The following is a 26,404-nucleotide window of genomic DNA, read 5'->3' as shown; positions in this document are numbered from 1 at the left end:
CACTTAATGATTAGGCTTCAATCGATGGTCTTTAGGGCCCAGAATCTGCCCTTGAAAATACTCACCCTTACATTTTAGCAATCCACTAGACCATTGTGTCTGTACCGACTGAGAGAAATCTCTCCAACCTAACTGATCTTCCAGCTCCTGCTCCATATCACCGCAGGGTACACCATTACTAATGCATATCAAAGTTTTAATTTAGATGCTAAATAAATTCTGTGCGAATGGTGTGACTGTAAAAGTCTTTGACTACAGTAGGCATCTGTGACAAATCAGTTTGTTCTCAGCCCCTGGAGCTTCACCATAAAACTGAGAGTGAGATCAAAATGAGTCCAATCACAAAACATACAATGGTGACCGTAACAAAATTGTCACAAAAACCCATCCGGTTCATTAACATCTTTTAGGGAAGGTGATTTAATTTCCTTACCCGGTCTGGCTTACTTGTGACTCCAGACCCACAGCAATGTAGTTGACTGTTACCCGCCCTCTGAAATAAAGGGGGAGGCAATGGCCTGCTGGTATTATCGCTAGACTATTAACCCAGAATAATGTTCTGGGGACCGGGGTTTGAATCCCACCACAGCAAATGGTAGAATTTGAATTCAATTTTTAAAAAATGTGGAGTTAAGAGTCAACTGATGACCATGAAACCATTGACAGTTGTCAGAAAAACTCATGTCCTTTAGGGAAGGAAATCTGCCATCCTTACCTGGTCTGGCCTACATGTGACTCCAGAGCCACAACAATGTGGTTGACTCTCAATTGCCCTCTGGAATGGCCGAGCAAGCCACTCAGTTGTATCAATCACTAGAAATTCGCAACAAAGAAATGAAACCAGACAGAGTACTGGCATTAACCTTGGAACTGTAAAAGACAAGTCGTTGTGTCAAATTCCTGGGATTCCATTCCTACCGGCATTGTAGGTCAACCCACAGCAAATGGACTGCAGTGATTCAAGAAGGCAGCTCACCACCATCTTCTCAAGGGCAAATAGGGATGGGCAATAAATGCTGACCAGCCAGAGATGCCCAAGTCCTTCAAATGAATTAAAAATATGGCTGAACGAGCCACTCAATTGTATCAAGCATTAGAAGGGAGAAAAGGAATTACGCCAATGGATCTCCTGGTATCGACTTGGGCACCAGAAACAACAATAAGACCAAAAGAACGTTGGATCACTTAATGATTAGGCTTCAATCGATGGTCTTTAGGGCCCAGAATCTGCCCTTGAAAATACTCACCCTTACATTTTAGCAATCCACTAGACCATTGTGTCTGTACCAACTGAGAGAAACCTATCCAACCTATCCAACCAGCTCCTGCTGTAAAGTCCCGCTTATTAACATTTGCGGCTAGTCCCACAACTTGGATAGTTGTCCCAAAGACTAGTCAAGTAATAGTCATACTTACAGAATTACACCTTACAGACAAGCTCTCTGACACCACCAGCCCTGGATATATCCTGTCCCACCAGCAGACAGACCCAGCACAGTGTTATACTGTTGGAGGGAGTCACCCTGGGTGTTCTCAATATTGACTCTGGAGCTCTCATGCTTCAGGTTAAACATGAGCAAGGAACCCTCCTACTGATTATGATGTAATCCTCCTTTGGCTGTTGACTCTGTGCTCCTCCATGTTGAACATTTGGAGGAAGCCTATGGGTGGCAAGGAAGTGAAACCTACTCTGGGTTGGGGGATTTTGAAGTCCACCTAACATTTCTTTACTTCCCCATGGCATCTTTCTATATAATTGCATAGGGTGGAAACTTGCCCATTCACATTGTCCATCCTCACTGTCCGAGGGCACAAACACACCTTCCAGGTGAAACAGCATTTTACTTGCCTCTTCTTTCAATCTAATCTACTGTGTAATAGTCTCCTTTCCACTGGGGAGACTAAATGAAGACTGGATGACCACTTTGCAGAATACCTCCACTCTGTAAGGGATGACCTCCCATTTATTTAGCATTTCAATAAACCACCTTTGCTCTCATGCTAACATTTCTCGGATCAGCTAGAGTGTTCCAATAAATCTTAATTTTCTACTTGGTCCTTTCACAGTCTCTAGGACTCAGTAATTAATTCACAATTTCAGCGTTTGACGACATAATGGCAGTTCTCCATTTTTCTTACGTTCTTCCCCAACCCCAGTGTGCCCAATTGGAAGAGTCATATCAGACACAAAACATGCACCTCTCTCTCTCCACAGATACTGCCAGATCTGCTGAGTTCCTCCAGCATTTTCCAAGTTTGTATTCAGCTCTCCCTTGTGTTTGGCCAAAATAGATTGTTTACTCACACAAAACAGATCACGTGGCATAATATGAGAAGAACTTGCTTTCTACAAATTCGTTGCCATGTCCTCTATCCTTGTTGTGCTACAAAACCACTTAATTGGTTGCAACATGCTTTGGGAATGCATTGAGGTCTTGAAAGTTGCTATATTAATGCAAGATTTTCTTTAAAGAGGGAGAAATGTGATCAATAATTTAGAAAGAGAATTTAACGCCACTTTTAACACAGGATTTATCAGCTCATGTTTTTAATTCTCCAGATAAACTGCAATGGCTTTACCATCAGTGACCAACGCGGATTGCAAGCTGTGGGAGTTGGATTATTTCCAAACCTCTGTCTTGTAAATCATGATTGCTGGCCAAATTGCACAGTTATACTGAACAATGGCAAGTGAGTACAAAAAATGATGATTAGAATAAAGGGTTAAACATAGTTGCATGAGCATTATTATTTTTGGGGAAGGTGGAATCCATCTGAAAACAAATTGGTGAGTCAAGTGTAATATGAATTATACTGATATAAATATGTTGTTTCTGTACTATATTTTAACCTGGCCTTAGCATATCATAGTTAATGAATTCCAAACAATACAGGACAACTACTCAGCCACTGATTCACCCTTGAGCCATCTATGACATTCAATTAAGTCAAGGCTGATCAATACCATAACTCCTTCTAACTGGCTTGCTTTCATCACTCTCAATAACCCTAACTTAACACATCTCCATCAAAGTTATAGAAGATAGTACATTGTAAGCAAATGGTTAAATTCAGAGCCCACCAGATGCTCAGTTCGGCAGGTACCACTCTTGCCTCTGACAGTGAGGTTAATGGGCTCAAGGCCTCCTCCACAATGTGGAGCACGTAATCCAGGCTGGCACTGAGGGTACTTCTCATTCAGATGAAATGCTGAACCAAGGTCTCAACTGTCTACTCTCAGAGATGATCAGAAGAGAATGCACGCACTATTTAGAAGACTATCATGTGATATTATCCCTATTGTTGTGGTTAATATTTATCCCTCAATTTACTGAAAAGATAGCATCTAGTTATTATGCTGAATGAATTTCAGTCACTCTGTGTGGGAGCTTCATGTATACAGGTAATCTGATGTCTCTTCAACATTACAACAGTGACTACATTCCAAAATTATTTCAATGAACTTTGGGATATCATGGTGCTATATATTTTATATACATGGCCTCTCTCCCTTGTATAAAATGCTGCAGAAGTGTAGACATTCCACTGATATAACGATGGGACCTCAATGAAATGGAAACTGATTGTCCTTTGGGTTCTGCTTTACGAGGCCCTCATGCAACTAATGTGACATGCCTGCTTCTCTCTCTCTCTCACACACACACAGATACACACGCACAGACACGCGCCACGCACACATAAAAGACACATGCATACACACACAGAGACACAGATACACACACACGCATGCACATGTACATAGATACATGTCCTGCTAGCTCTGACGAGTGCAATGTGAGGGATTCACAGGGGATTCTCAAGTCCCTTGATCCACATTATCACATCACAGTGAGGAAACAACAATGAATTTCTAAATCAGTCTCAGATGGGAGCTGGTTGGTAGTGTTCCCATGAATGCATTGTCCTTTTTGGTCAAAGTGGTTGGTAGAGGTTGTGGGTTTGGCAGGCCCTGTTGAAGATGCTGGATGGGAATGTTATTGGTTACAGAATGTCTTGGTTGTGTCCAGATTTTATTCACAACATCAGGCCCCTAAGTTGGAATAGTGTTGGTCTTATTGAGTCCTCCATACCCTAGAAGCTATGGATACACTTGGATGAAACCTGATTGTTAATACTAGGCTATAGTTCTCACCATAATGAGTTATCACTCAGAACAAATAACTATGTTCCCCCAAAATGTAACTTCCCACCCAATGTCTGAAGGCTCAGTATTCCAACTAAACTCCAGACATAACCAAGACAATTGCCCTTATCCTATCCTGAAATTTACATTCAACAATTTCCCGAAAGGGTCACATGATAATTGTAGGGAATGCTGAGATCCGATTCTGGATCCTATGCTGCTGTAGCTGACCTCAACAAATGGAAGTTAATGAGTAAATGGGGCTGTCTTGTTCTGGTCCTGTGCCACTCTCTGTTCATTTACCTACATCAGATTATCCTGATTGCCTGGTAAATTCAATCACCTTCTCTCATTCCATGGGACAGTCATCAAGGGAATTTGGAAATTCGCAAAAAGGGCAGGGACAGAAAGTCTTTCAGTTCCCAAAATCTTTACTTTGAGCTCCCAGGGGATAAAACTACTTCTCCTTGTTACTGGGATTGCAGGAAATAGTTTGCTAGCTCAGTTGTGTTTGAGTGCTGGACTGTGGGCTAGTAATTAAGCCCAAGTTTTATATACTAACAGGACTATTTATTCCTGAGGTGAAATGGGAACACTCTGCAGTACTCATTACCTTGTTGCTGGACCTGGGTAGCAAGCTGGTAACCAAAAACATGCAGTTAGACCAGCCACCATTGTGTGGAGACAAGGTAGGTTTAGGTTTAGATTTTAGTGTCATGTGTACTCAAGTACAGAAGTACAGTGAAAAGTGTATAATGCCGCCACACACAGCGCCATCTTAGATAACAAGGTTCACAGGGACAAAACAAAAGCTGATGTATTAAGTGGTAAAACAGAGAAACAAAGTTAAAAAGCTAAACACAGACTTTCATAGAATAAGTAGAAAAATAAAGAAATAAGGTTATAATTAACATTAAACATTAGGTAGATGACACAATGGGGGAGATTTTGGAGAGAAGATAAAATGATCTCGCTTTCCATATCAGAAATTATCCTCATTCACATATTCATAGATCAAATTGATTAGTGTATTGATGTTTACCATTCTGACACTTTCCTGGTCCATCATCCAACTTTCACACTCGATAAAACTAAATTCATCCAAAACCTATTCTTTAATTTGTTTCTCTTCACCCATCAACCTCTTTGCCTACTGACTGACAGTGGCTCTCCTTTTGACAGGGCTCCATTTATAAAATTCTTAACTTTGTTTCCAAATACCTTTCTATCCCATAACCTCCTTGAGCCCATCAACACCCCCACCCCCTAGTCTCCTCATTCCTTTCATGTACATCCCGATTTCAACTGCTTCATTCCTGGTGGCTGTGTGTTCGATTGCATAGCCCAAAACTCTGAAGTTCTCCTCCTAAATCCATTCATCTCTCTCTCTCTCTCTCTTTCTCTCTCTCTATCATTTCCTTGACAATGTAGTTAGTTACCTCTTCTATATTGCTTTATGTTGCTGGATGTCAAACGTTATTTGATAATCCCTCTTGTTTTGGAGTGGATGAGTATGTTAAAAGCCAATGATTAAGTGTTGCTGAGTGTGATTTCTTTAATTCTGCTTTGGTTGTGAAATGTAGCTTTTTATTTTGTTTTTCAGTCGCTCCGCAGTTAATTCAATGTTTCACACACAGATGAGGTGGGTTTTGATGTTGCTATTGACATCAGTGTTTTTTCTTCCTCTTCCTGTATGACATTAACTCGACACAGTATTCACTGTCCAAGAGATGTAATAAAACAAATTCCATTCCTCTTGAGCTTAATCCTTCCAATAAATTCTGCCAATAAAGTAACAAAGAATGAGCATGTGATAAAGATGAATCTGTACAGGTCAAAGGAAAGGAGAATGGCAACCGTTCTCAGAATGGTATAATTACAAATGGTGATTGTGGACAGCAGGACAGTTAGCAACTGAAGTAGAGACAAAGGTTAATGTTGGTAACAAAATGTGCTGGAGTTCCCAACGGGTCAGGCAGCATCTATGGGGAGAGGGTATGATAACGTTTCAAGTCTAGATCACTCCTCATTGACTCTTCATGTTGGGTACAGGATCCAACTGCAATTGCATTTGTTAAGTTGGTGGTGAGCTGCCTTCCAAGTCTGGATGGTGAGTGGTTTTGAGATGAACTGGTAGGTGGTGTGTGCAATCATTATCTAAAAGCATTAGGTTTGAGAGGTTACTAGACATAGACCCAAAGGATAATTTCAGGGATAAGACACTTTAATTGATGAGAGTGCAAAAGCAATAAAGTGTTTCCTTTATAAAATACTGGTTAGAGCTCAGCTGGACTATATTGTCCAATTGTAGGCACCAAACCAATGTTCCCTGTAGACCACGAAGCAGAACTCTACCTGAGTGCTCCTCTGTGGGTTGTAGCCAAGATGGGCCATTTGTTATCATGCAAAACGAAAATATAAAGATGCTATTCATTTATACAAATCATCCAGAATCTCCAAAAAAATGTCAGAGGGTGATTAACATTATGCCATAGGAAAGATAGAAGATATTAGCAAGGATGTACAATAGATTTATTTCCTTACTGAGAGTAGGCCTCATGGCCAGAGAAAAGGCGACTCTGTCAGAGTGAGACTGAAACACAGTAACTGGAAATTTGGAGTAAAATGGGAATTTGGGGCAGAGGAAGAAAGAGATGCTTTAATTAAAAGTTACTGCCAGAAATGAAGTCTTCAGAGGTGAGAGATGCATAGGAAAGGAAATAAAGCATCACTGAAGAGGTCCTCCTGCACAGAAACCAACAGCAGGGTGAGTGTGGGGATAACTGGTGATTGGAGAGTTGGTCTTCAGCACTTTAAACCTTTAAAGTGAAAGTTATGTATTTAGTTTGCGTTTAAGTCACCAGAAGGTTTTTCTCTCTTTCTTTCTGAGAAATAGCTTGATAGGTTTTCATAATACGTCTGCACTTATTCTCAGGATAATAAATTTTACTCAGAGTTACAGGATGGCAGGTCAAAAGGGTCAAGTGGAGTGTACATCTTGAGATATCTGACAAGTCTTGGATATGTGATCTGTCCCAGAGAAATATCTGCAGGAAGTTCATCAGCTGCCCAAACTTGAGATCTGGGTTTCAGAATTTGATCCACAGCTGGACACTGTTGTAAATTCACGTGATAGATGACTATGTGGAAAGCATTTATAGGGAGGTGGTCACACCTCAGATTAAACAATGCAAAAGCACAGAGGCCAGGCAGTCTAAGCAACTGTCAAGTAGTGCAGGAGTTTCCTGAATTCAACTTATTTGCTAATTGGAAACAGGAGAGTGCAGTCAGAGCCAAGCCCTGGCACCATGGGTGACTCAACTGTCCAGGGGAGGAGAAAGAAGAGTTAGAGGAGATTCTACAGATGGAGGATCAGTCAGGTGTTTCTGTGGCAGTACATGTGACTCCATGTACAATGCTTTCTTGGTGCAAGGGTCATGGGTGTCACAGAGTGGCTACAGGACAATTCTCTAAAGGTGGGGCATCAGCCAGATGTTACAGTCCATACTCATGCTAATGACATATGTAGGAAGAGGGATGAGGTCCTGAAGGCAGATTTCAGGGAGTTATGAAGGAAATTAAAAAGCAGGAGCTCAAGAGCAGTAATCACGGGGTTACATCCAGTGATATGTGCTGGTGAACATAACAACAGGAGAATTGATGGATTGAATTTCTTAAATGGTGAGAGGTTAGAAAATGGAGATGTGCAAAGGTGTTCTTGTCAATAAATCACTGAGGGCTAACATGAAGCTGCATGGAGTGTTTCCCACATTTGTCAGTGGACCTGGGTACAGGGGCAGTGACGCCTTGCTTCAGTTGTATAGGAGATCTGTTAGATTGCACTTCGAGTACTCTGTACAGTTTGATCTACTTACCTCAGGAAAGATGCTACTGCAATTGAGGGAATGTAACAATGGTAAACCAGACTTGTTCCCTGGATGGTGGGACTGTCCAATGAAGATACATTGGGCTAACTGACTCTGGGTTCCTTACAGTTTCGAAGAACGAAAGGTGATCGAGTTGAAACCTACAGGATAGTTAAAAGGATACTCAATGTAGCTGCAGGTAAGATGTTTCCCATGGTTTACAGTCTAAAACCAGGGGGCACAAAGGGGGTGGAGGCAGTGCTAATTAGGTCTGAGATGAAAAGAAATCATTTGTTTCCCACAGAGGGCTGTGGAAGTTGGATTCATCTTATTTCCCTCAATAGCTGCTCAACAGCTCAGTCTTTGCGTTTGTTTAAGGTAGCAATTGATAGATTTCAGTGGTGGAAAGGGGTTTTGGCGATGGGTTCAGAAAAAAAGCATTGAAATGTTTGATCAATTACTCCCTGACACAGGAAACAGAGAAGGCTAAGAGGAATTCAAATAAAGGTTGAAAACATTTATCGAGGATTTGTTTGAGTGAATTGGACTATTCCCTCGGGTGACATGATTATAGAAAGAAATGGTTGGTTTGTATTTGGAAACGTTTTAGAGCATTAAGGATTGTATGTGAAAGTGGGAAAATATCAAGCAGAGGACGTGGCAGGTTCTGAAGGAGAAACATGGAAACTAGGAGTAGGAGTCGGCCATTCAGCCCTTTGAGCCTGCTCCATCATTCAATATGCTCATGGCTGATGCTCTATCTCAATGTCATATTCCCGCTTTCCCACCCTATCCTCTAATGGCTTTAAAATCTAAAAATTTAGCTAATTCTTGAATATATTTACTGACTTGGCATCCACAGTCTTGTCAGAGCCGAGCGTTTCCCAGGTTCACTGCTCTTTGAATGAAGAGACTGTTTCCTCATTCTTAGTCCTAATTTTCCTATCCCGTATCCTTTTTGAGACTGTCCACTGGTTCTAGACTCCTCAGCCAAGGAAACCATCCTTCCTGCATTTAGCTTGTCCAACCCTGTTAGAATGTTTCAGATCCCCTTTCATCCTTCTGAATTGTAGTGAATAAAGGCCAAGTTGAGCCAATCCTTCCTCTTCAGATAGGAAGGTATTGTGTAATCCATTTTTGTTTGTTCTAGCACAAATACAATGGCCTGTTGTAAATGTCTGTGGTAACAAAAAATCAGGTGAGAAAGTGAGATGTCAATGCTATTAAAATACATTTTAACTCCAATCTTTCTAGTTCAGATATTGACTATTACGTATTCTCAGCACTTTTTATTTCTATGTTGGATTGAACCTCATTATGAAAGAAATCAACTGGTTTAAATTTAACCTAAATTAAAGCTGAAAGAACTGTGGATGCTGTAAATCAGAAACTAAATCAGAAATTGCTGGAAAAGCTCAGCAGGTCTGGCAGCATCTGGAGAGAGAAATCAGAGTTAATGTTTCAGGTCGCGTGACCCTTCTTCAGAACTTCTTCAGTTCTGAACAAACATTAACTCTGATTTCTCTCCACAGACACTTCCAGACCTGCTGAGCTTTTCTAGTAATTTCTGTTTTTGTTTAAAATTAACCTATCTTTCGCTTCTAAATGCTAACTGACCGGTCCACGGTGACTTCTATTTGTCTGTGTAAAAATAAATAAATTGTTACATCCAGGTTGTCAAATTAAACCACAATATCTCACCAATTACACACTCTTCACCACTGACAGATGTCCAATTTGTTAACAAAACTTCATACTGAACCATACGTACATATCTTGGTCACTGGTTGTTTGTGCCAGCATGCAGATGGCATCATATATGAAATGGTACATGGCATGATCCACAAAAGCTGCACCACAAAGACAGGGTCTCTTAATCTTAAAAGCAACGCAAGTAGAACTTGTGCATGTAATCTAGGCAGACACTCCACAGTTTGGAGCTGGTGCGAACATTTTTTGGGTGTCATGTGACTTCTGACTTTGTCCAACACCAGCATCTCCACATCATTATTTTGGGATTGCTGGCTACCATCACATGAAGGATTGAAGTTGAGTTCCACATCAGGATCTGAGAAGGAAATCTACTCGAGATCCAAAGAAATCAGTTCAGACCAGCCAATTCACAGGGAGAATTAATTAAGGGAGATAGACCAATGGAGGTCAACACCAACCAAATGTAGCCCCCAGAGTGAATCTGTCTGAATTGTTTCCACCTCTGCCTGTGGGTACACAGAAATAATGCGTAGAACCTTCCTATTGATTCATAAAGATTTTTTTAGCATAAATGCAAGCTGCTTAAATAACTTGGCATGGTGCCATTGGCTAACTCTTCTTATGCTATGAGCAATTTTTAAAAAGAAAATGAATTTACTATAATTTTCTAAATCATCAATGAAAGGAAAGGTTGAACAATGTATTTATAATGGAAATTTCCACCACTTAAAGCTGACAATTGCCCAGGAAGCAGCACATTTACTGTGAAAACCTGAAAACTGCATTCATTGGCCTCCTTTTTGAGTCTCTGATGAAACTTTGGAATGTTACCAGTCCTTCAAAGGTGAAGCCAGTCAGACCTGGGAAACATTGACTAATTGTGACTTTTTCAGTTCAGATCTGAACTGTATCCAGGAATAGAATGTCTTGGTGGCTCAGTGGTAGCACTCTGCCTCACAGCTCCAGGGATTTGGGTTGATTCCACATTTGAGTGACTGTGCAAACTGACAGACATTCTCCTGTGGCTGCGTGGGACCCTTCAGTTGCTCTAATTTCCTCCCACTGTCCAAAGGTGTACAAGTTAGGTGGATTGCCCATAGGTCAGGCTAAATTTCCGATAGTACTCGGGGATGGGGTGGGTGTGTGTGGGATGCTCTTTGGAGGGTTGGTGTAGGCTGAATGGCCTGCTTTCACACTGTAGGGCTTCTAAGATACATACTGTGAATGAACAAAGGAAACAAGGCTTTATGAGATATTTCCTTATTTAAAGGTGCTGTCTAAAGTCATGCTTTGTTGAATAAAGCACTGTCTGTTCGTAGCATCAAAGCACCTAAAATTGAATTTCAGAAGAGCACTGAATTAGTAGAGTTCATTGTGTAGGTCCCAGCTCTTTGGTGGAACTATCTATTTTTCTTCACTTTCCATTTTCCCCACAGTCTTGGATTTTTATTCTCTTCAAGTATTTAACTTATTATCCATTGAAATTTATTATCAAATATGCTTCCACCACCCTTTCAACCAGTAAAATGATTAAAAGCATCCGATCAATCTTATTTCCCTGTATAGCTGTCTAACTGAATATGCTTCGCCCTGTTTGGTGCTCCGTTTGGGTTCAGATAGACACAACTAATTTTACACAGGGATGCTTATAATCAGTACAGTCCCACAAACAAATACTGTAGATTCAACCCAGAGTCAGCTGTGGCTGAAATCCCCACAGGGGACTGGAACAAGAAGTGTAGGCTGACTCTGCAGTGCGGCATTAAGGCAGGTGGAAAAGATCTGGAACTATTTTCCAGAGACTGATAGGCTGACCAATATTCAAGCCTCAAAACACATCTAAAATGCATGATCACTTCAATGTTTTTTTTTGGCATGTTGCTGTGTGTAAATTGGCTGCTGCATCTCCTTCATAACATCAAGGACTAGACATCAGAAGCACGTCACTGGATGTAATGTGCATGGTGATGTCATAAGGTCGCGGAAGTCTCTATATAAACACAAGCGTCTAACACTTATCTCTTCCATCATGGTTATATACTTTGATAACTATTGTGTCTTTGACCCCCAAAATTTCTTTCCCTGATCTATTGAAAGCCCGTATTTAATTACACGCAGAGTGCATATACTCCAACAGGTGGAGATGTCGGTGTTGGACTATGGTGGACAAAGTTAAAAATCACACAACATTAAGTTATAGTCCAACATTAATTTGGAAGTACCAGCTTTCAGAGCGCTACTCCAAAAGCTAGTACTTTCACATAAACCTGTTGGACTATAACTTGGTATTGTGTGATTTTTAACTAAACATATCCCAATAACAGATCAGATTAAATATTTGAGTGTACCATCTTGTCAGCAACGGCTAGGCAGTAAAATGATTGTTTCCGGTTGGAAGGTATATAGAACAGGATAATGCCTCGTCTCAAAATGAACCAAAGTTTCAAGCGTAAAAGTATCATTTTACAAAAATTTGAAATTGCATGACAGTCACACTTTCAATTTGAACATGGGGGAAGACTCTTCTGAAAAAACCCTGCAGTCAAATTCGCCTGATATTTTCAATATATAAAAATCCCACAAATTGTGTTGAAAATTTAACCCTTCCATTTAAAATTGTTGTGCTTGTTGTCTTAAGAAATGTGTTCCTTAGAGACCATTAACTTTTAAAAAAATAATAGAATTTTCACTTGATAGTTGAAAAATTGATGTAGAGTCAGTGTCATACAGCATGGAATCAGACCCTTTAGTCCAACCAGTCTATGCAGACTATAATCCCAAACTAAACAAGTCCCACCTTCCTGTTCATAGCCCAAATCCCCGCACGGTGGCTCAGTGGTTAGCACTGCTGCCTCACAGTACCAGGGACCTGGGTTCAATTCCTGCCTTGGGTAACTATCTGTGTGGAGTTTGCACATTCTCCCCGTGTCTGTGTGGGTTTCCTCCCAGTGCTCTGGTTTTCTCCCAAGTCCAAAGATGTGCAGGTTAGGTGAATTGGCCATGCTAAGTTGCCCATAGTGTTAGGGGTAAATACAGGGGAGGGGAATGGATGTGGGTGGGTTACTCTTCAGAGAGTTGGTGTGGGACTTGTTGGGCCAAAAGGCTTGTTTCCATACTGTAGGGAATCTCATCTAATCTAAAACCTTTCCTATTCATGTACTTATCCAAATATCTTTTAAATGTTGTAATAAATTCCATGTCCACCATTTCCTCAGGTAGTTTGTTTCATATACGAACCACCCTCTGTGTAAAGAATTTGCCCCTCATAACTTTTTAAAATCTCTCGTCTTACCTTAAAAATGTGTCCCCTCGTCTTGCAGACCCCCATCCAGAGACAAAACAACTACCATTAACCTTACCTTTACTCCTCATGTTAAGTCTTTTACTATAACAAGCAAACTAAAGCATTATTGATTACATGCTGTTTCATAGGTAACTTATCAATTTAACTATAGAACAGAAGTTTCCTCTTCTACTTTTAGCACAACTGGAAAATCCCACTTCACAGGTATCTTTTACTCTATGCAAAAACAGCAATTTAACTTTCCTGAACTACAATGACTCTTAGCTCCCAAGAGTTGATTTCCATTCTTTCCTTTCCCCTACTTAATAACCATTAACCCCAGAACATTTCCAGATTCTACGTGATTGTCTCTCTAGTGCTAGGTGAAAGGTTGAATCTCATTTCAAATCCTCATGAATTTAGTCTTTTCACTCCAAGCATGATCGCTCACTGGCAATGAACCATGCCTCTAGTTGCTCATTCTCTCTCATAAATCTTGGCAGACTAATTATATAAACCTCAGAGATATCTTAGAAACTCTTTCCCTCGGAAAAAACCCCCTCATGGTTTCGTTCCTTGGGTCCGGGTAGAAATGCTAATTAGACACTAACGCATTCCATCTTGGCAATAAAGTGTATTGGAATCCTTTTGATAGTCTCAACACCTTCATGGGACTTTGGAGGCTAGTGGTCCAACCAAGTCAACACAGATGCTGCTGCCACTGTCCTCACATGGGAACACCTTACATGTCCTTTCCAGCAAAATAACTAAGGTCTTCCTTCAATGTTTCTCAGCCATGTTAGCCAGCTCTGCTGTTGGGCCAACATCAGAACAGCTCCCAGAACCTCCTTTGCTTTCTCCTATATTAATGACACAGTCCCGAAACATAGCAATTTTACAAACTTTGCGCATGCAACAATATTATAAACTGGATGTCAAAATATGCAGCATGGCAATTAAATAATGCAAATGCCCATATTATGATTTTGTGCTAACAGCCTGCAACGTAGAGCCAACAGGCAGATAATCAGGTCTTGGGGCATGACTGTAATAGCTCTCCTAATTTCACCCTTGTTAAAAATGACCTTTCTTGTCAACAGAATTGAACTCCGGGCAATCCAGAAAATCAAGGCGGGAGAGGAACTGACGGTCTCATATGTGGATTTCCTGAAACTAAGTGCAGAGAGGCGCAGCCAGCTTAAAAAACACTATTACTTTGACTGTACCTGTGAACACTGCACAAAGGGAATCAAAGATGACCTGATGCAGGCTGTGAAGGAGGAAGATGGCAAAAAGGTAAACCAGCAGGAACATCAGTGTGATAAACTGAGAAAACAAGATGAGAAAGCAAGGAAGCAAAAAGGGATATAATATCAGAGTGTGACAGGAAAGAATAGAATGCACAATCATTAGACAGCCCCAGCAGATAAAGCTAGGGGTTACAGAAAAAGGAAAAAAAAGACAGAAGTGAAGCCTCTGTATCTGAATGCTCATGGCACAAATGGAAATGACTATATATGATCTGAAAGCTATTGCAAAGGCATGACTGCAAGATAATGTAGACTAAAACCTGAATATTCAAGGATATATAACATTTAGAAAGGACAGAAAGCTCGGAAAATATAGAGGGTAGCTCTGTAAGTAAAAGTGACAATAGAACAGCAGAGAGAGATTACCTTAGTTCCAGAGGTCGAGATCAGTTTAGGTGAGAGAGCTGAGAAATATTGGAATTAATAAATCATTTTTGGGAATGGTTTATATACCCCTGTAGCAGTGGTCACATTGAAAGATGAGGTATATGGGAGGTAATAATGGGGAGAAAGGTATGGTGGTCATCATGGGCGATTTAAATTGACTTTGTGTTTTCTTGCATTAACAAAAATAATCAGGCAGAGTCAACATATATTTGTGAAAGATAATCCATCTATCTCAGCCTTCAAGGACTCTGCCCCCACAATCTGGTGTGGTGAGGAGTTTCAAAGACTGATAACCGTCTGACAGAATTGGCAGAATACTGAGGTGCAGAGGTATCTGTCAGTCTTGGTACATGAGTCACAAAAAGTGCACTAGGATGGTCCCTGGTATTGAAGGATTGCCTTATGCACAAAGGTTAAACAGGAGTTTTACTCACTGGAGTTTAGAAAGAAAAGAGGGTGATCTCATTTAAACATTAGGATTCTTAAAAGACTTGGCAGGGTAAATGCTGAGAGGATGCTTCCCCTGATGAGAGTCTCTCGGAATAAAGGCATGCCAATTTAATCTGAAATGAGGAGTTAAAAATCACACAACTCCAGGTTATAGCCAAAAAGGTTTAATTGGAAGCACTAGCTTTTGGAGCACCGCTCCTTCATCAGGTGGTTGAGCAGTTCTCCGAAAGCTAGTGCTTCCAATTAAACCTGTTGGACTATAACCTGGTGTTGTGTGATTTTTAACTTTGTACACCCCAGTCCAACACCGACATCTCCAAATCATGAGAAGAGGAGGAATTTCTTCCCTCAGACGGTTGTGAGTCTTTGGAAACTCTCTGTCATAGAGACCGGTGGGAGCAGAGTCCCTGTGTATATTTAAGACTGAGATAGATAGATTCTTAACCAGTAAGGGAACGAAGGGTTACGAGGAAAGGAAAGGAAAGTGGACATGGGGAATGTCAGATCAGCCATGATCCTACTGAACGGTGGAACAGGATCAAGGGGCCATTTGACCTACTCCTGTTCCTATTTCTTCTGGGTTGAGATTGGAGAACATTAATATGCAGATGCAATAATGCTGGCATTTAGAATGTTCTCTTTTTGCAAGAATGTTATCTTTTTGTATAGAATATAAAATTAGGCTTGTTGCATTTATACAAGACATTGAGGCTATACCTGGAATACTATGTGAAGTCTCGGTCTCCTTATTTAATGGTGGATCATTGGGATTGTATCCATTGGAGTTTAGAAGATTGAGTGGTGTGATGTGAGGTAAAGATCCTGAGGGGATGTGACATGGTGAATGTTGAAATGTTTTCTTTGGTGAGAGAACTAGAACTTGGGGAAACAGTTTAAAAATAAGGGGTTTCCTCTTTAATTTGGAGGTGAAAGGATGTTTTATTCTCTCTCAGCATCTTGTGAATCTTTAAATTGTCTTCACCTGATAATGCTGGAGGCAAGGTTACTGGATAGGTTTACAGCAGAAATACATAGATTCTTGGTTAACATAGAAGTCAAATGTTATTAGGAGGAAAGGTAGAATAGAGGACATAACCAGATCAGCCATGATTTTATTAAATGGCATAGCAGGTTTAAGGGGCCAAATGGCCTACTCCTGCACTTTGTCTATATGACTTCAACATGGTCTGACAAAGGTCTGTATGTAATTGAACCGAAAAAGATACTAAAGTAGGGCTGAAATCTTGGATAGTCAATGAAATCCAGTCAGTTTACCAATGTCCTTTGAGGGAAGAAAGCTTATCATTGTCCATTGTATGACTGATGTATGACTCATGCCCCACACTCATGGGGTTGACGCTTAACTGGTCCCTGCAAGGACCTGAAAATAGTCAAGTGCATTACACTCACGTCACACATGCAAAGAATATTAAGAATTGCCGTTGTTTAAGAAGATGGCTCACCACAGTGTTCCCACAACAACTAGCGACAGTACTTATTTTGCTAATGATGTCTTTATCGCAGGACCACAGTAATACATAATGGAATTCACATTCTTTTATAACTGTTTTATTTGGCTCTCGGTGATTAAGGCATAGTGCTGCCATCAATCCTTCTTTCTACTCTTAAAATAATGAACTTTAATGGATTACACAAACCCCCATGGGGCACTGTAACAGTAGCAAAGAACAATCAATGGAAACATACAGAATGGAAATTTGTCAAATCAAAATAATGTAGTCCAGTCTAATTACGGTTGGTAAAGTACAGATCATTGTTGAGCCTAATCAACAGCCTTAACTTGTCTTACATATTAAGAGATCATTTTTCATTAGGCGTTCTTAGGATGCGTGGCTGAGCCAGGATTTATTGCTCATCTATTATTGTCCAGAGCGCATTAAGAGCAAATCACGTTGGAGTCACATGTTGACCCGACCAGCGAAGGACAGCGCTATCCTTCCCTAAGGGACGTTAGTCAATCAGATGGGTTTTTCCAGACAAATGGCGATGATTTTATGGTCATCATTAATTCCATTTTTTTCAAATTTGAATTCAAATTCCACCATCTGCCATTGGAGGATTCAAAGCCAGGTCCCCCAGAATAGGGGTTGCATGGTGCCTCACAGCACCAGGGTCCCAAGTTCCGATTCCAGCCTCGGGCTGTGTGGAGTTTGCACATTCTCCCCGTGTCTGTGTGGGTTTCCTCTGGGTGCTCTGGTTTCCTCCCACAGTCCAAAGATGTGCAGGTCAGGTGAATTGGCCGTGGGTCTAGATTAGAGTGGTGCTGGAAAAGCACAACAGTATCAGGCAGCATCCGATGAGCAGTAAAATCGACATTTCGGGCAAAAGCCCTTCATCGTGAATTAGCCATGGTAAATTGTTCATAGTGTTAGGTGCATTAGTCAGAGGGAAGTGGGTCTGGGTGGGTTACTCTTCGGAGGGTCAGTGTGAACTGGTTGGGCCGAAGGGCCTGTTTCCACACTGTAGGTAATCTAATCTAATATTATCTGAGTCTCTGGATTAATAGTCTAGTGCTAATACCAGTCGGTCATTATTAGCATTAGGTACAAGTATTATAGCTATGATAGCATCATATGGAGCATGATAACAATAGGTAAAAGCATTTCTTATCTTGTTCATTTGAAGTGGGTGCCATTGTCAAAGTCAGCATTTTGTCACCATCTCATTTGTCTTTGAGAAACTGGTGATGAAATGCCTTCTTGAACAACTGCAGTCAACTTGATGTTTTTTTTAAGGGAGGATGTTTGAGGATTTTGCTCCAGTGACACTGAAGGAAAAGTGATGTATTTACAAGTCAGGATGGTGATTGGCTTGGGGAGGCATTTTCAGATGGAAGTGTTCACATAGATCTGCTGCCATTGGCTGTGCATTTGGGCATTGCTGTCCAACATGCGGTGGCACATTTCTGCTGTACAGCTTGTAGATGGGGCACAGTGCTGTGATTGACTGGTTAATCTGTTAAAACTATCAGGAGCCAGGGGTGAGACCTCTGTCTTATGCAAGATGACCTGATTCTCCACCCAAAGACTATGCACCATCATCAGATTACGTGGGGCTCATGTCACTTCAACATTAACTCTTTCAGAACCATTACACTTTATGACAATGATCAGCACATTTGACATTCCAGACCCAAATATTTCAACATCCCTCCCCAAATCTGACTCATTAACATTTCCGAAAATGTATTGATTCTCAAAGTCAACCAACTTTATGCTTGCCAAACCCAACACATTCAATATTGCCAAATTTATTATGGCAATCCGGTCAATTGCAGTCATTTGGAATGAAAATTGGGCAGGTTTCATAACATGTACAGAGAGGTCTTCCTGATTATAATTCTGATCCTTTTTGGTGAAAGTGCCTACTGTGGAAACAGACTGACCTAAATAGAGCAATGCAGTCATTCTGTTACAATCCTGTTAAATCTACACCTCTTAAACCAGTAACCACCACATATGTTGCATTTTAGCCTTCAGGTGAAACAGTGAAGGAAGTTATCGAGTTTTCAAAGATGACGTTGGAGAAAATTGACAAAGATCGATCTGAGGGGCTGTGGAGTAATGTAAGTACCGGTCAACATTGAATCGAACGAGCTTTAATAATGAAATGTGATATTTGGATACATAAGGACTCACCTTCTTCTTCGCCAGATACCATCCTTGATTATTTGTGGCCAATGATGATGTCTTACGCAATGACTTTCGTGTTGAGCATAGTGTGGAGGCTATCCCTATGTTTGCCTCGGTTGTGATAGGGATTGAAACCCTGACTGTTGAAACTATTCTGAAGCACAAACTAACCGATTTAGCCAATTGAGCCAACTGTACCCCTTGCCCCCTCGTTGTAATGATATATACATTGTTTTTCTTTTAAACACTCAGCTTTTTACCCTAGCTTCACTCACAGTGTTTGGATTAATATTTAGAGGAGGAAATTCCCCTAATTAATCAACTGTTTTTAACTGTTTAATTGTAGTTTCAATAGTTTTGAGACTGTGAAGTTGTGTAGATCAGCCATAATCTGTGGTGGCACAGTGGCACAGTGGTTAGCACTGCTGCCTCACAGCGCCAGAGACCTGGGTTCAATTCCCACCTCAGGCAACTCTCTGTGTGGAGTTTGCACATTCTCCCTGTGTCTGTGCAAGTTTCCTCCGGGTGGCTCCGGTTTCCTTCCAAAAATGTGTAGGTTAGGTGGATTGGCCATGCTAAATTGCCTGTAGTGTTAGGTGAAGGGGTAAATGTAGGGGATTTGGGTCTGGGTGGGTAGTGGGTCGGGGTGGACTTGTTGGGCCGAAGGGCCTGTTTCCACACTGTAAGTAATCTAATCTTACTGAATGGTTGACCCAATTCAAGGGGCCTATTCCTGCTTCTAAATTGTAACAACACAGGGGGCCAAACCCTTGCTTATTCTACAACAGAAACAAATTAATGTCGATTACTCACTTTTGGCTCAGAGCTTGCTGACAAAATAAAGCCACAGAGCTAACACTTGTATTTTTAATATGCAAATTGACCAGCAACTCTGATATATGTGAACTGTAAATTTCCACAATTTTCTGAATTGTTTGGGGCCCTCCATTCAAAGCTTCCTCTAACTTATTTTCCTGTGTACAGATCTCCAAGATCTGCACAGCAACATCTTCTGAAAGTGGTAGCCAGTGTGTTGGCATGCCAGTCATCACAGGCAGAACCTAGAGGAACCTTTTGATAACCGTACAGCAGAGAAACAACAATGCCCTCCATTGTTAGCGTCTCTTTTAATCTCTGCCTGAGTTTGGTGAAGTTGCCATATTGCTAATTAAACTCAACATATAAAGTTAAAACTATTTATTAAGCCTGACTACTCTTTTAGCAACACTGTCAATGACGAGTAAATGATGCATCTCATTCCTTTAAGTAGTAAATAGTTCTTGGTGAGTTGAAAACTGTCAAGAACAGAAGAACTAGGAGCAGGAGTAGGCCATCTGGCCCCTTCGAGTCGCTCCACAGTTCAATACAATCATGGATAACCTTCTGTGACCTCAGCCCCACTTACCTGCCCTCTAACTATAATTCTTAATTCCTTTACTGTTCAAAAAGTTATTTATCTTAGCCTTGAAAACATTCAATGGGGTAGCCTCAACTGCTTCACTGGGCAGAGAATTCCACAGATTCACAACCCCTTTGGAAAAAGAAGTTGCCCCTCAACTCAGTCTTAAATCTGCTCCCCCCCCCCCCTCCTTATTTTGAGGTGATGCCCCATCCTTGCCTAGTGTGGTGCTCCTTTACCTGCTGGAAGTCTCGCTGCCGAACTCCTTCTTGTGATGTCATGGCTTCTCTGAAAGTGTAGAATATATTTTGCCTTGCTTTTCTGTTTCTCTATTATCTCTCCTTCGTAATTCAGTTTATCTTTCCCTCTTTTTAAGTCCCTCTGCAAGTGATTTACCATTGAATGCAATCACTCATATTTGCCTACCCTCTCAGTCCTTCCGCAGACATTGGATTGCTTGGCTGCAGAAGGAAGTCACTCAGTCTCCAGTCAGTCCCAGTCTCCTGCTTTATTCTTTGAGCCTTGTCAGTTTACTTATCCCCTCTAGTGTTCATCGAGTTCCCCTTTGAAATCTGATTCTATGGGGAGCGGGGTCATTCATTGCATAAAGTGTAGTTCTCAGGACTCTTGTGGAGCAGTGGTAGTGTCCCTTTCTCTGAGCCAGGCGGCCAGGGTTCATGTTCCACCTGCTCCAGAGGTGTATAACGTGCACCTAACCTGCACATCTTTGGATTGTGGGAGGAAACTGGAGCATCCGGAGGAAGCCCACGTAGTCACGGGAAAACGTCCAAACTCTACACAGTTGCATTTATAGCCTTTTACTGAGTGGTGGTATTGTATAGCTGTTGATTCGCAATTCCCATGTTCAAACCAACTCAATCTCTCTGGTTCCCAATTTGCTGTCAGTTTTTCCCCCACTATAAATGTTATCATAAAAACAGGAATATGATGTAAGTATATGTTTTGCCATCTGCACCACCAACTGAAAGGGTAGGGCCAATTTCTCTAGGCGTACTCTCCGGGTTTACAGAATAGTCACAGGATGGAAGTGGATAAAAACTTTGGACTTGGGGAGAGCAGGAGGATCCTTGCAGATATCTGCATGCTGTGTGATATAATCAGGATAGACAAGCAGGACATTGGAAGAACATAAGCCAGGCAGCATCAGTAAGTGGAGAAGTCAATGTTTCAGGTGTAATCCTTCTTCAGGACTGTTCCACCTCCTGATGCTGGCTGGCTTGCTGTGTTCTTCCAGCTTGTCGAACCTTGGATTCCATCATCTGCAGTTTTCTTTTTGTCTCTAACTAGGTGTGATATAATCAGAGCTAAGTGGTTGGGGATGGAAGTTGGAGGAGAGGGAGGGGCTATGTCATAGATTCATGGAGTCAAACAGCACAAAAACAGTGTCTTTGATCCACTTGTCCGTGTCAACCAGATATCCTATATTAACATAATCCCATTTGTCAGCACTTGGCCCTTATCCCTCTAAACCCTTCCTATTCATATACCCATCCAGATGCCTTCTAAATGTTGTAATTGTACCAGCCTCCACCACTTTCTCCGGTAGCTCGTTCAATTTAGACACCACCTTCTGTGTGAAAACGTTACCCCTCATGTCCATTCTAATTCTTTCCCCTCTCACCTTAAACCTGTACCCTCTAGTCTTGGACACCTCTGCCCTAGGGAAAGGACCTTGGCTGTTCACTTTACCCATGCCCCTCATGATTTTATAAATCTCTATAAGGTCACCCCTCAAACCTCAATACTCCAGGGAAAAAAGTCCCAGCTACCCAGCACCTCCTTATAGCTCAAACCTTCAAGTCCCAAAGGGACATTCTTGCAAATGTTTTCTGCACCCTTCTGCACTTTTTCCAATTTAGTAATAACCTTTTTATAACAGAGCATATAGAACTGAGCGGTTGTCATACTGGTAGCTTCCAGAGACAGATTAGAGCAGATAGTTGAGGTTGTTTCAAAATGGAGAAACTCCCATGTCAGCTTCACTCAACTTCAGTTAAGGAAGGGTTTTTTTAGCCAGGCTGTGTTTAATTTAGGTGGGACCGAAGGATGCTGTGGTGTGGTGTGGGGACTGTCTGGGGTGGTGGTGGTGGCAGTGGTGAAGGAGGAACTATCTGGGAGCACCTCTTCAGAGGGGCCTGTCAATCCTGAATCCAGGGAGGGTCTCCTTTGATCACTTTAACCCCAAAAACTATGTCTAACTCCCACTTGAAAACATTAATGCTTTAGCCTCAACCACTTTCAAATGGTAGAGAATTGCACAGACTCAGCAAACACTGGATGAAGAAATTTCTCCTCAGATCTTCATTCTGGGCAGCTGGAGGCTCATCCTCCTCTAATTTACCTCACCAGGTTCTTAATGAGCCCGATGGATTGCCCAGCCAGGTCAACGTCCCCATCACACCTCGTTCAGGATGGCCCAGCAGCAGGATGGCACTCACACACAGCCAGTGCCCCTGTTAGCTGCTCCCCGCCTCTGGTCCTCCATCTTACTAACTCTCAGAATCCTGCCTGTAATGTCAGCAATGGCTGAGCACTAATCCAGCTCCTGCCTCCCGGTTCTAAGACAAAGTGGTATTAAATGGGTGAGCTTAGATATGAAATACTAGCCTGAGAATGTTTGGACATCATAAACTGATATCTTCTCCTTGTCTCTCCCCACCCCCCCGCCCCCCTCTCTCTTTTTCTGTGTTGTGTTTCTTTCCCCTCCCCCACCTTCTGTCTTCACCCACACTTCTCCACCTCCCTTTCTCTGCCCATTTAGGTTGTGAAGCTGTGTCGCGATTGCCTGAAGAAACAGGAGCCCGTCCTGGCTGATACAAATCTTTACCAGCTGAAGATTCTCAGCCTTGCCTCCGAGGTGCTGTCCTACCTGCAGCACTTTGAAGAGGCAGCAGGATATGCCAAGAGAATGGTGGAGGGATACCGGTGAGTGCCAACAATTCTCTCTTACAAACCAGCATGGGAGGCAGTGTTAGAATGGTCAGGTCACTGGATTAGTAAATGTGACTGCTTTAGCTCCATCGGTTTAAATTCCACCACGGCAGATGGAGATGTTTTGTTTTGCTGAAGATCTGGAAAATAAAAAGTCTAATGGTGACTATGTAGTCACTGTTGATTGTTGCGCAAAACCCTTTAATTTACCAATGCCTACCTCTTAAGGAAGGAAATCTATCATCCTTACCAGGGTCTGATATACATGATGTGGAAGTGCTGGTGTTGGACTGGGATGGACAAACTGAGAAGTCACATGACACCAGGTTACAGTCAATTAGAATTATTTGAAATCACAAGCTTTTGGAGTGTTGCTCCTTTGTCAGATGAAATTTCATTTCCCCTGATGAAGGAGCAGCGCTCTGAAAGCTTGCGATTTCAAATAAAACTGTTCGACTATAACCTGGCATCGTGTGACTTCCTGTCTGGTGTACATGTGACCCCAGAACTACAGAGTTAGAGTTGACTTTTAACTGATCTTTCATCAGTAAGTTCCAGCTTAGCTAGTAGAAGAGTAGATCCCTCGAGCCTGTTCCACCACTCAATAGGATCATGGCTCTGCAGACATTCCTCATATCCACTTTCCTGTCCTGTAATTCTTGATTCCCAACTGATCAAGAATGCATCTATCTATCTCAGCCTTAAACAGCCACAAAGGCTCACCCACAGCTGTCTGTGGCAAGGAGTAGCAAAGACTCACAATCCTCTGAGAGAGGAATTTCCTCCTCATCTCAGTCTTAAATTGCCATCCCTTTATTCTGAGACTTTACCCTCCAGTTCTAGACTCTCCCATGAGGGGAAATACCCTCTCAGCATTTACCCTGTCAAGCCCTTGAAGAATCTTATATGTTTCAATGAGATCACCTCTCATTCTTCGAAAATCCAATAGTTAGAGTCCCGACCTGTTTAGCATTTGTTCATAAGAGCGTCCTGGTCTTCATTTCCTGTGAACAATTTTTTTTTGAAAAGGTCCATGACAGTAACACAGATACCATCATCCCCTATCTTGAGAATTCTTTCTGTCTTTGCTGTCAGCAATACCTCAGTTGGTACCACTATTGATTCTGAGTTGCAATGTTGGGGCCAAGTCCCATTCTTGAAACATCTGTCCATAATACAGGCCGACGCTCCAGTCTTGTACAGAGAGAATACCACACAGTCAGTGGTGATGTCTTTCTGACAAAACATTAGACTAATAGCATTTCCCCTTGTTGGTGGATCTAAATAATCAAATCTTACTAGTTACCAGAACAGGAGCATTCTGTCCAGTGCCCTACCTAATGTTTATCTCACAATCATCATTGGTAAAATCAAATCATCAAATCTTCCTTGGTCATCCACCTCAACATTAACTCTGCGAGAAACCTGATGAGTGTTTCCATTGCTTTTTAACTCATTGCTGTTTGTGGGAACCTGCTGTGCACAAATTAGCAGCCCTACTTTCAAAAGTATTTGACTGGAGGTAAGGTGTTTTAACTACCATAGGGGTTATGCAAGATGCTATATAAATGCATTACCTCCCCTCTTGGGAAATAAAAAATTGCTGAAACACCCACTTCACAAATGGTTCCTGCCTAGCTCCGTCAACCATCTCATAGAGTCCTTACAGTGTGGAAGCAGGCCATTCATCCCATCGAGATGATACTGACTCTCCAAAGAGCATCTCACCCAGATCTACAAACCTCACCCTCATAATCCGGTATTTGCCATGACCAATTCATCTAACCTGCATATCTTTGGATTGTGGGAGGAAACTGGAGCACCCAGATGAAATCCACACAAACACAGGGAAGAATGTGCAAACTCCACACAGACAGTCGCCTGAGGTGGATTCGAACTTGGGTCCCTGGTGCTGTGAGGCAGCAGTGCCAGCCACTGAGACACCGTGCTGCCCATTTGTTATGTAGACCTGGACAAAAATGAATAAACCTTCTGCTGTTGTTTAGGCGTTAAGGCCTAGCCCAATATTGTTCTCACACAATGTGGGATCTTGAGTGTTCCCAGTAAAAGCTCGTATTGAATATTCAGGCTTGCAATCTACGGCTGATCTTCTGAACATGCGAGCAACATTGAAACTAAATGGTGAGCAGCAAGCCTGGGAGCATTGAGTCAGAAAGCATTTGGAAGGCTTCAACAGTGAGTACTATGATTATGTTCACTTCTGAGCTCTACACTTTAGGAAGGATGTCAAGGTTTTAGGAGGATGCAGAAGAGGTTTACTCATATGGTATGGGGCTTCAGCTAAACAGAGAGGTTTCTCCATTCTCTCTGGAATAGAAGGTTCAGAGGAGCTTTGATAGGGGTTCACAATCACAAAGAGCCTTTTTTTAAATAGAGTAAATTAGAAGAAACTTTTTTTTAATGGATGAAGAGTCACAGATTCAAATCACTGGCAAAGAACCCAAAGGGAAACAAAGAAAAGTTTATTCTTTATACGTTACTTTGCTGTGATCTGGACAAAACATTCTGAAAGTCATAGAGTCATAGAGATGTACAGCATGGAAACAGACCCTTCGGTACAACCTGTCCATGCCGACCAGATAACCCAACCCAATCTAGTCCCACCTGCCAGCACCCAGCCCATATCCCTCCAAACCCTTCCTATTCATATACCCATCCAAATGCCTCTTAAATGTTGCAATTGTACCAGCCTCCACCACATCCTCTGGCAGCTCATTCCATACACGTAACACTCTCTGTGTGAAAAAGTTGCCCCTTAGGTCTCTTTTATATCTTTCCCCTCTCACCCTAAACCTATGCCCTCTAGTTCTGGACTCCCTGACCCCAGGGAAAAGACTTTGTCTATTTATCCTATCCATGCCCCTCATAATTTTGTAAACCTCTATAAGGTCACCCCTCAGCCTCTGACGCTCCAGGGAAAACAGCCCCAGTCTGTTCAGCCTCTCCCTACAGTTCAAATCCTCCAACCCTGGCAACATCCTTGTAAATCTTTTCTGAACCCTTTTAAGTTTCACAACATCTTTCCGATAGGAAGGAGACCAGAACTGCATGCAATATTCCAACAGTGCTCTAACCAACGTCCTGTACAGCCGCAACATGACCTCCCAACTCCTGTACTCAATACTCTGACCAATAAAGGAAAGCATACCAAACACCTTCTTCACTATCCTATCAACCTGCGACTCCACTTTTAAGGAGCTATGAACCTGCACTCCAAAGTCTGTTT

At 41.8% G+C, this 26,404-nt stretch overlaps 1 protein-coding gene across 2 annotated transcripts in view; it reads left to right on the top strand.

The window, feature by feature from the left end:
• The window catches only part of LOC140481226 (histone-lysine N-methyltransferase Smyd1-like), a 79,459-nt gene that overhangs the window by 37,580 nt on the left and 15,475 nt on the right, over nucleotides 1-26,404 (top strand). Inside the window, exons 4-8 of one of the 2 annotated variants that reach the window (XM_072577084.1) lie at nucleotides 2,561-2,691; nucleotides 5,748-5,786; nucleotides 14,107-14,302; nucleotides 18,647-18,739; nucleotides 22,988-23,151. In XM_072577084.1, coding sequence (XP_072433185.1) covers nucleotides 2,561-2,691; nucleotides 5,748-5,786; nucleotides 14,107-14,302; nucleotides 18,647-18,739; nucleotides 22,988-23,151 — 623 coding nt within the window. The remainder of the gene's footprint in view (nucleotides 1-2,560; nucleotides 2,692-5,747; nucleotides 5,787-14,106; nucleotides 14,303-18,646; nucleotides 18,740-22,987; nucleotides 23,152-26,404) is intronic. The other variant, XM_072577093.1, reaches the window with a different exon arrangement.

Source organism: Chiloscyllium punctatum, chromosome 1 (assembly GCF_047496795.1).
Source record: "Chiloscyllium punctatum isolate Juve2018m chromosome 1, sChiPun1.3, whole genome shotgun sequence".
Taxonomy (NCBI): Eukaryota; Metazoa; Chordata; class Chondrichthyes; order Orectolobiformes; family Hemiscylliidae; genus Chiloscyllium; species Chiloscyllium punctatum.
This window is presented reverse-complemented; position numbering and strand designations above follow the sequence as displayed.